Consider the following 10823-nt stretch of genomic DNA (forward strand, 5'->3'; position numbering starts at 1 on the left):
ATGGGGGACCCGAACCCTCGGTGGGAGCACCGCCGCGCTCCCAAGCGGCGCACTAGCGCAGTGCGCCACCGGGCCGGCCTAACAGGGGACACTTTTGATGTCTTTGTTCCTAGGAATAAAAATAGTATTAACTTAGGGTACTTTATTTTTTACATAGACATTTCAATAGCCTCCAGTCTTTCAAAGAGTCTCCAGTCTTTTTTTTTTTTTTTTTTTTCCTTTTTGTCGTGACCGGCAACGGGATCGCAACCCTCGGTGTTGCACCTGCACCTCGCTCAGCCAGTGAGCGGCCGGTCTGTATGTGGGATCCGAACCCTCGGTGGGAGCACCGCCGCGCTCCCAAGCGGCGCACTGTAGCAGTGCGCCACCGGGCCAGCCCAAGAGTCTCCAGTCTTAGAGACATCAGCCAGGCTTCCATTGATAACTTATCAGCTCTTGTAACCTCACCTCAACTTTGAACTATAATGGAGCTGGAAAAGGAACCACAATTTTGTGGTATCTGAGGCAGAAAAGACAGAGAAATCCTGTGCCTGAGGGTGAAGGAACATGAAAGTACAGACTTTTAGTGCAAAAGAAGGTGGCAAAACATTATTCTATCAAATTTCCAGCAGCAAAGTAATTTTTAGTACATTTATCTTTCCTTAAAAATTACAACTTTCTGGGGCCGGCCCGGTGACGCACTGCTACAGTGCGCCTCTTGGGAAGCGCGGCAGTGCTGCCTCCGAGGGTTCGGATCCCACATACAGACCGGCCGCTCACTGGCTGAGCGAGGTGCGGGGGCAACACCGAGGGTTGCAATCCCGTTGCCGGTCCCGGTCCGGTACGGGCGCAACACTGAGGGTTGTGATCCGTTGCCGGTCACGAAAAAAGACAAAAAAAAATTACAACTTTCTACTTGGCAGAGTGTAGTCCTGATAATACCGAGCTCACGGGTTTGGATACCTGTACCAGCCAGCTGCCAAGAAAAAAAAATGTCTTCCACATGAGTAATGATATAAAGGAGAGATGGAAACCAGCATCCCCAAACAAGTTGACTTAGGGTTACCTAATTACTTTCATCCTAATGGTCGAATCTGTGAATCTAGATGAATCTAATTCATGTCAAGCCTTTCGTTTTTGAGGAATAAGGCATTTTACTATGTAGGCTTACTAACCATTGTCGCTTTGTGCTTGACTTCTCTAGAAGTAATCCACTACCTCAGAATGGGATACTAGCTCCTGCTCCACTTCCTGTGATAAACCAGAACGGAAGTTTCTGTGGGGATGCCTATAAACCACCAGAAATCAGACTCTTCGGAGATGGACTCTGACATGTCACCTAGCTGCAGGCACAGTGACCTGAGCAGAGGTGGGAGTTTGGAGAGTCGGAGTAGCAGTTCTCGGTCCAGAAGTTTCACTTTGGTGAGTGATGGTTTTCTTTAATGCTTTTCCGAGCTCTGGTTGGTTGATTTTGCCCCAGCCTCTCTCCCCTTTAAGGAATATCTTTAAAAATCCTTTTAGGTAAACTAGCTTGATGTTTTGGAAAACTTCTTTGTGAAATGGCATTTTATTTTAAATCATCTTAAATTTTGCACAAATACAGAGTATTACCCATAGCAATGGAGCAAATCTCTAGCTAGAGCCAGTAACTGATGTCTGCTTAGACCCAAAAAGGATTGTGCCTAAGGCAGTAACAAACCCAGGCAAAAGCCCTTCTGCCTTTCAGTTCAAGTGACTGGAAGAAAACATCTCACAGGATAAAAACAAGTCCCTTTAAAACAGATTTTTAACTCCTTTGCAAATGAAAATGCTTTTGTCGTCCTTTTTCTCAGAATCCAGACTCTTACACAGCATCAATCAGTTTTGGGAGTTTTACAAAGAGTCTTTTGTTTTAAAGTTAAGAGATGATATTTTTGTACATTTTTCCCCAAGAGTATTCGTATTCATCTTTCAGGAGGGAGAGACCTTTATATGCATAGAGGGAAGCGCAGGAGAGAATTGACCCTTGGACTTCACTTAACGGTCTCTAGCTCATCTCAGTCCATCTTCTTCTACTGGGAGTACCAGTTGCCTTCAGTTACCCTGAGCCCTAAATTAGCCCCAGTTACACTGAAGCTAAGAGAGATATACTGGTATGGGGGTAGTTAATAGTAATGATGGGATTTTATAGGTTCCTGCTTGCATTTTTTCTTCTTTTTAAACCATCATGGTGGTATGTAATAGATATTATTTGATTGATTTACCAAAAGGAAAATATATAACTAATTAGTCTCAGAATATCTGATAGCCTATAAATACTTTAAAATGGATTGTTTGGGACTAATTTTTCAATTTTTAGAAGTAATATAAAGAATATATTAAAAGAATATGCAGAAACGACATACGGATTAATATTCCACTAATTAGTGGATTATGTTCCCCAAAGCGTAGTTAGGAAGCAGTCATGCTCTGATGTAGAAGGGTATTTCTAAAACTTTGTGTGGCCCACTTAGGTACAATAATCTAAAAGACTACCTTCTACATGTTTAACAGATGACCTTGGTATCTAAGTACATGGGTATGGAATTAGGAGTCAGGATATTTAAATTACTTTCTTGCCTTTCACATTTATTTTCTTGTTGAACTTGGAGCATAACTCTTAACGTCTTTGTACCATCGTCTCTTTTGATAGAGAACTGACGTAATACCCACTATTCTTCTCGTGGGAGAGACCATGATACCAGGCATGTTAAATGCTTTGAATCTAGGAAGGGTGGTTGCTACATTTGTAGGAGGGTACTTCAGAAAGTTCATGGATAAATAGAGATAAAAGATAATATGAATCTGTCCATGAACTTTTTGAAGTACTTTGGTATCTCCATTCTAATCACATAATTTCCATTTTTCATATTAACCACCTAATGCCTACTTTCACCAAATGATGTGTGGCTGCTCAACTCATGTACTCCAAGGACAAACAGGACTTGACTGACCTCTACAGACTTGTCCATTGAGGAGTAGAATTAACTAACAGTTCTATATTAACCTTCTATCTCTTTTTTTGTGTGTGTGTAATTTATACGTTTGCTCAAATATTGAAGCACTGTTCTAGGAGTTAAGGACATGACAGTGGAGCTTACATCCTAGTGACTGTGACCTATTAAGACAGAATAGGTTGTTGCAGATTTGCATCCCCAGGCAGCAGATTCTAGTTGGAGGTTAGAGTGCAGGAGGTATATTGGGAGTGTTGACATCTGTAGTGTTGCCAGGATTGACATCTGTAGAAGGAAGAGGAAGCAGGATTGGCAGAGAGAGAAGTTGAGCTTGGGATGTAGACCCAGTGAAGGCCTTGGCTGTGCCTCCAGGAGCTCTGAGCTAGGATAGACCTTCAGTTGTCCCACACTGGGTCAAGGGTGGGGCCTTCCTACCCACTTGGTGATTGGCTTTTGGATGCAGGCTAGCCCTGGAAGGAGGCATAACCTTGACAAAACAATTTCTTTCAGCAGAGACAATCCCCAAGGAATACTAATAGGTGAGGGCCGTCTTCCAGCCTCACTCCCCACAGATGGGGGCACAGGTCCTCCATTCTCAACTGGTGACCTGGATGGCCCATCACACTACCCACCACAAAGGTGTAGAGAAATGAAAAGAATCTGAGAGGGGTTGAAGCAGCCAGAGTACCTGCAAGATATCTTAACTAGAAGAAGCAAGTCTATGAAAAGAATACAGAACAGTGAAAAGAATACAGGGATATGGAGGTATATCATCTGGCAAATCTGGAGAACATGCATCATGTTAACTCTTTGTCGAGATGTCTTACACAGGAATATATCTTCAGAGACGAAAGCTCTTGTCTGAAAGAGGTCTATTCAGTTTCACCTCCAAAGTCACAAGGAGAAATGGCTTATTCTAAAACTTTTTATCATGGTCAATGTTTTTATAATGTGAGATGTATGAACCAGCATTAGGTTGGAAGGTTGGAAAGGTTATACGTCTCTTGCACTGATAAACATCGGGGAGTCAAGGAGAGCAGTGTTCCGTGTCTCAGCCTCCTGTGGCGGCAGGGTTATTTGAGCCCTCAGTGTTGGCCCACGTAGATTTTACTGTGGGTTGAGTTAAATGCAGGGATCAGAAAGGCATTCCCCAAGATGTTTGTGATTTTTCTCAAATCCCAAACAAGTTATACATGTTTAAAGTTGGCTTCTACTTCACTAACCAGTCAGGATCCTGAAGTCAGCTCAGAATAGTAATGAACACAGGACCTTGGAGACATTCCCAGGCTCTCATCTGAATCTGCCTACCTTTGTAACCTCAGAAGAGCGCATCACTGTCAGCTCTGTTTTCTTCATTAGTTCAGAAAGGGGACAGGTGGGACAGTGATCCTCTCTTGGGGGTGGTTGTAAAGATGAAACGCCTGTCATCAAATCAGTGTTTACTACCAGCCTCCTTTTCCCAGTGTCTGTCAGCTTCCGGCTTGAGCATAAGCCCACTACATCCTGCTGCATCGTTTCCTTGGGGTCCAGGCCCCCCTACGTGTTTCTCTCGTCAGTTGTCTTCTAAGTTGTTTTTTCTTTGATGACTGAAGGTGAGGCAGTAAAAGTGAAGCCCTCCTTCCTCCTTAGTGTCTCACAAATTTCTTAATGTTGCAGTCTCTTTATGGGCATCCCTCTGAGTTTAAATTAAGGAATGCCTGTCCTGTGCAGTTCTTTTCCATCTAGTAAACCTGAGTGAAACTCATATTGTGATGTATTTATCTGTATGTTCCCCGACAGTGCCCATCACTCGCACGTAATGCAGACTAATAGTGGAAACAGCATTATAAATACCACTTGTAGGAAGCATATAATTAAATTATATTCTTATGTATTTGATTACATAATTATGCAGCATATTCCCCTTTTTACTATTTTCCCGTATGACGAAAGAATGTTCCAATCATGTTCATTACCTTCTACTTGGACCTGTTAACTGTTTTTGAGCATTTTCCTTTATGGAAAATTATTGAGCTAAGTTTAGCTGTCATGTATGATTATTTAATAGTTCTGTGTTTTCCTTAGATAGAAAGGCAAAAAATGGCAACTAAAGTTTTTTAAACAATCACGTAACACTTGATTTTCACAGAGCACTGTGCTTAGCAGCCTGGTCCCCTGTCTGCAACATGACAACACGTGTAAACTTCATACTCTACTTTTGGGGAGTCTAAATTTGGAGAGGAGCTATATGTTTTTATTCTAAGTCATTGGGGTTTTTTTTGTGACTTTACTCTTTAGAATAAGAATCAACCATAGTAGTTTCTCCACTTGATGTCTTTTAATCTCCGATATCACAAAAGGTTCGTCAGTAAACAGTGTTTTTATGTCTCTAGATTGTGTGGCATGTAAATACCCCTCTTCGAGGTTTCTTTAAGTAAAAGATAACCTAGTTCTGATTTATAGGAGTATTTCTTTTAAGCAAAGGTTATTTTTTAAAGTAGATAAAAGATGAATGTCTGATGTTAAGTGAGGGTATTCTAGAGTTTTTAAATACAACTTGAAGTGTAGCCTGGGATATAACAGATCTTTGCTGTTTAAAAACTTTTCTCCTGAGCCAGTGCAACTTAAAATTAAAATAGCTGCTTAAATAGGATTGCTGTGGCTGTCCATATGGCCACCATTATGACCAAGGCTGTTCTAAGAAGGGCATTGTATATGATGTCTTTATTTCTCAAGGGGCTGGTTGTCTTTGTGTATTTTTTTTTTTTTTTTTTTTTTTTTTTTTTTTAAGGAATTCTTCCTCTGAACATTTTCTAATGAAAGATATAGCCAGAACTAGAACCAACTGGCCAAATCCTAGAGTACATGACTGGGAGGACATATGTTATCAAAGGAATATGTTTTTTCCTTTGAAATTTAGGAGGGGCAGCTTTTATACAAAGGCAGCACTTCTTTACAAAGTTGGTAGTGTGGCTGTGGAACTTACTACCTTGAGAGATGATGCAGACTCAAAATAAAAGGTTTAGGAAGGATTGAGAGACATTTTTAAATGATAGCTCTTTAAGGCTACTAAAAGGAGCTTTGGGTGTTAGGTCATCTATATTCTTAACCTCTTAAGGCTAGTGTCTCAGATACTCATGCCATCTCATAAAACACTCTGGGTGTCACTGCCAAGGACAGAAAGCTGTCTCAAGCCAGTATTTGTAGGTTCTTATTCTGTGTTCCTGAAGTCTGTTCTGCCCTTCAGCATACTGCAGCTTCCTCAAGAAAATAATACGATTTGGCTGATTGAACAGAGAGGGAAGCTCTTCATACCCATAGTTCTTAAGGAATTTAACTCTAATAATGTGTCTGCTTTTTTGAGGGTGGGTATGGGACATTCCAAGCATACTTCAACTTGGATAAAAATAATGATCCAAATTTATTAGTGAGTTTTTGGAGATGTGATATTCAATGAACTGTCTTGATGCTTCCATCTACCTAAGCTAACAAATACTGTGGTCCTAATATCACATATCATGTGTATGATCAGACAGCAGTTGTCAGCTCTTGAGCTGTCCCCTTCCTTCTCCCAAGCATTTGATGCCTTTTGTCTTCACCCATTAGTCACAGAAGAAGAAGGTAGAGCAAGTGGTGGTTAAGTGCTGTCCTCATGGCTGGTTAGACTGGAGTCCAAGCAGTACACTAGAAACCCCATGTGCCATTTGCTCTGTGATTCAAGGAGAGGAAACAGAACCAGAGGAGTGAGAAAGCAGAAGCACACTAGTCAGGAAGTAACCCTGTCCTCCTTTTAGTTCTGGCTCCTTACCAGATTGAATCAGAAACTATCCTGGTCAAAACAGCTATTTTAAGACAAAGTTAAGTAGCTTTTATAAAAGATCAATTCGATAAACATTTTAGTAAATGCCTACTACGTACAAGAACTGATAACTGATGGAATAAAATGCAGTTTTAATCTTTTCCTGGTCAAAACAGCTATTTTAAGACAAAGTTAAGTAGCTTTTATAAAAGATCAATTCGATAAACATTTGAGTAAATGCCTACTACGTACAAGAACTGATAACTGATGGAATAAAATGCAGTTTTAATCTTTTTAGGAACTCAAAAATATAGTGGCAAGACAGCCATGTGCAGAGCTAGGACAGTGTGACAGAGCTCATGAGGGGTCTTGGAGCACCTATAGTGCCACACACTTAAGGTGTTTCTGTCCTAACCAAGATCTCTTTATAAGAGATATAGATCAAGAGGTAGATAGGAGATCAAGATCTATACTGTCAGTTTAAAGATGTTTAAGGCAGCTAGGGAGTCCAGCTCTAATCCTTCAAAGCCATTATTCTTCAGTTTTGTAATCAAAACCATACACATATCTCATTCCTCACTGGTTTGTTTATGTCTCTTTCCTGCCAGAAGTAAAGGTCTAAGTTAGCCATAGGGAAAAATTACAATAGTGTCTAGTTAGAAGTAACCGTAATTAAACCCTTATACTGAAGCTGTGGGGAAGCGCTTCAGTGAAATGTACATGTCCAGCCTTTCTTGCGAGGTGGCCAAAGCAAACACAGGCACTTGAAGCTATGGAAGAAGAGGCTTATTCGTATTTTCTTCTCTCTGCCCCTATTCTATTTCAGCTTCTGGGGGGTCTCCCATCAACTTAGATTACTAAGCAATAAAGCAATGCTCAAGTGTCAAGGTGACAGTCGTGGTGTCCGTAAGAAGAATATGTGTAATGATAAAATAAAAAATAAAAAATAGAAGATGACATGGACATCAAATCATATTCTTCCAAAACAAATACCTGAGGCTTCCTACCTGGGAGCCTGGTGGTTAAGAGGTGCTTGGCTCATCTCAAGAAATTTTTAACCATAATAGTCTTTTTTATGAGTTTTTTTTTTTTTTTTTGTCCAGAATAGAGATGAGTTCTGCTTGTTTTTGTTTTTTTTTTAATGCCTCACAAGGAGTTGCCACGATTGTCTCAGTCTGCAATTAAGTTAAATTGCTTTGTTTAATGGAAAAACAAAAGAAAAGGCCTACAAACTTAATTATCAGGACAAGATTCAGTAGTTTTTTTAGGGGCTATTTTAGGATGAGGATTTTAAGCCTTCTCAGCATTTTTTGTTCGACAAAACAAAGGTTTTTTTCTTCTCTGTTATTTCCCCCAAAACAAAACTCTTGTCCCAAATCTGTACTAACGTAAATATATCTAGGATTGTTGATTTTTGTAACTATTGCTAGCATTTGTTCAAAAAGATTGTCATCCAGCTTTTATGTGGATGTTCTTCTCGTAGTTTGAATGGGGCTGGACAGACCTTTTTCTGTCATCTTGTGCAGGAGTGAACAGACATCAGCAAGACCAGGACCCGGTTCTGTTCATGGGAGGCTTGTTCAGTGTACATTATAATTACCTGCATATATTTAACATTTTGAATTTTTTGGTTTGAATATATTACAGATTTTTTTCTTCAAAATCATAATAGACATATTAGGGTAGAAATCTCTTTCTCACATTCCTGAAGTAAAGCAATGTTTCTCTCGGAGACTTGCAGATGTTACCTGAAGTCAGCATGGTGGGATGGAATGGGCAAGGCCTGGTTTTCTAAATAGTTCTTTCAGCATCTGGAGATGTGCAGCCACTTAAAGGGCTGCTGTTTACTCCATAATCCAAGTTGGTGCATTAAAAGTGACATTTGTAGAAAGGGAACTGCTGTCAGCCTACTATCTTGCACACAAATAGGGACAAACTTGTTTTCCTCACCTCTCTTTTATTTGTAGAAAGGGAATTTTATTTTTTCTGCTGTCAGCCTACTATCTTGCACACAAATAGGGACAAACTTGTTTTCCTCACCTCTCTTTCCCAGGAAAGCTGCTATTTCAGTTTATCGTCATTTCCTATCTCCTTAGTTCTTTAAGAACTGAGTTAGCAAATGCCACGTCCAAAAGCACCCACAGCCCTGCAGGGACCTCCTCTGCGGGCTCAGTCTTCTCCCCTCCTCCACGTGGGGCCGCTCATCTACTGCTTTTTTTTTTTTCAATATTGAGATACAGTTTATTGAGATACAGTTCACGTACCATACAGTTCACCCATTTAAAGTGTACCATTGAATGATTCTCAGTATACTTACAGAGGCATACAGCCATCATCACAGTCAGTTGTAGAACATTGTCACCACCCCAAAAAGAATCTTGTGCTCATGAGCAGTCACTCCCCGTTCCTCTCGCCCAGCCCCTGGATACCATTGATCCGCTGTCAGGCTGTGTGGATCTGCCTCTTCTTGCTCCCTCCCTTCTCGATGCTCTGCCCTTTCCCCAAGACCACGTGTATCTTCCTCCTCAGCGTCCCTGTCAGAGAGAGGCGGTGTCCAGCATCTCCTCAGAGTGGGAGGAGTTCACAGGAACTCTCTTGGACAAGGGCCCCAAAGTACCTGCTCCCCTGCCTGTGTCCCCATGTTTTTCTCTCTTTCCACCTTCTTTCCTCTCCAGGTGCAAGCAGAGTCCAGGTTCATTTGGAGGGCAGCTTCGTGCTCGGGGATTAGGCAACAGACCACGCCCATAGCATTTTTGGCGCTGCCACATGGGTCAGGGCTCAAGGCCAGGCTGATCACAAAGAAGGCACTTGGGGTTCCCCATCTTCCTCCTCAGCGTCCCTGTCAGAGAGAGGCGGTGTCCAGCATCTCCTCAGAGTGGGAGGAGTGCACAGGAACTCTCTTGGACAAGGGCCCCAAAGTACCTGCTCCCCTGCCTGTGTCCCCATGTTTTTCTCTCTTTCCACCTTCTTTCCTCTCCAGGTGCAAGCAGAGTCCAGGTTCATTTGGAGGGCAGCTTCGTGCTCGGGGATTAGGCAACAGACCACGCCCATAGCATTTTTGGCGCTGCCACATGGGTCAGGGCTCAAGGCCAGGCTGATCACAAAGAAGGCACTTGGGGTTCCCCAGCCCCTAGCCCTAGAGAAAGACCTCAGAGGGGGTGAGGATGCAGGAATCTGAGTCACCCAGGACCTGGGGGTGTTCACTGACCAGCCTGGTGAAATGGGTTAGTGTGTTCTAGTGCAGAAGTGGTAAGTGAGCAGGAGTGGGAAAGAACACTGAGGTACAACTGAGAGCTGAGGACTCCAGGGTAACATGTCCAAGACTGGTACAGGGATCTGTTGACACATATTAGCATACAATGAGAAAGGGAAATGAGCAGAACAAAACAAAAAGCAAGTATAGAACCTCATTCTAGTGCTAGCCCCTCCACAAAGTAGTTGTATGTCTTCAGAAAGTCATTTCAGGCTCTGAACCCAGTTTTCACATCCACAAGGGAGGAAGCTAATTGATCTGCTGTGTTGCATCTTTCAGCAACACACAGGAAAGGAAAAGGAAACAGTTGTGTAGGAGCTTCCCTTCTGCTGTGGTGTGAATGTCCCTCCGAAACTCATATTGAAACTTAATTGCCATTGTAACAGTGTTGAGAGGTGGGACCTTTAAGAGGTGATTAGGGCACAAGGGCTCTGGCCTGACAATTGGATTAATCCCATTATTCTGGGAGTGGATTAGTTATCATGGGAGTGGGCTCCTGATAAAAGGATGAAGTTTGCCCCCCACTTCTCTCTCTGTCCCGTGTGCTCGTGTGCCCTTTCACCATGTTGTGAGGCAGCAAGAAGGCCCTCACCAGATGCGGCCCCTCGATCTTGGACTCCAGAACTGTGAGCCAAATAAACTTCTATTGGTTATAAATTACCCAGTCTCGGGTATTCTGTTATAGCAGTAGAAAATGGACGAAGACACCTTCGTAATCTTATTTTCCAAATGAAATCTTGGGGCTGGCTGGTTAGGTCAATTGGGAGAGCATGGTGCTGAGAACACCAAGGTCAAGGGTTCAGATCCCCTGTACAGGCCAGCCATCAAAAAAAAAAAAAAA

General features: G+C 42.1%; 1 protein-coding gene across 1 annotated transcript in view; it reads left to right on the forward strand.

Annotated features, from left to right (window-relative positions):
- The first annotated feature begins 1199 nt into the window (after positions 1-1199).
- PROSER2 (proline and serine rich 2) overlaps positions 1200-10823 on the forward strand; it is a 22820-nt gene continuing 13196 nt past the window's right edge. The window contains exons 1-3 of the mRNA XM_008586110.1: positions 1200-1411; positions 6416-6427; positions 6537-6551. Coding sequence (XP_008584332.1) covers positions 1264-1411; positions 6416-6427; positions 6537-6551 — 175 coding nt within the window. The 5' untranslated portion in view covers positions 1200-1263. The remainder of the gene's footprint in view (positions 1412-6415; positions 6428-6536; positions 6552-10823) is intronic.

This window comes from Galeopterus variegatus, unplaced genomic scaffold, assembly GCF_000696425.1.
Source record: "Galeopterus variegatus unplaced genomic scaffold, G_variegatus-3.0.2 Scaffold3834, whole genome shotgun sequence".
Lineage (NCBI taxonomy): Eukaryota > Metazoa > Chordata > Mammalia > Dermoptera > Cynocephalidae > Galeopterus > Galeopterus variegatus.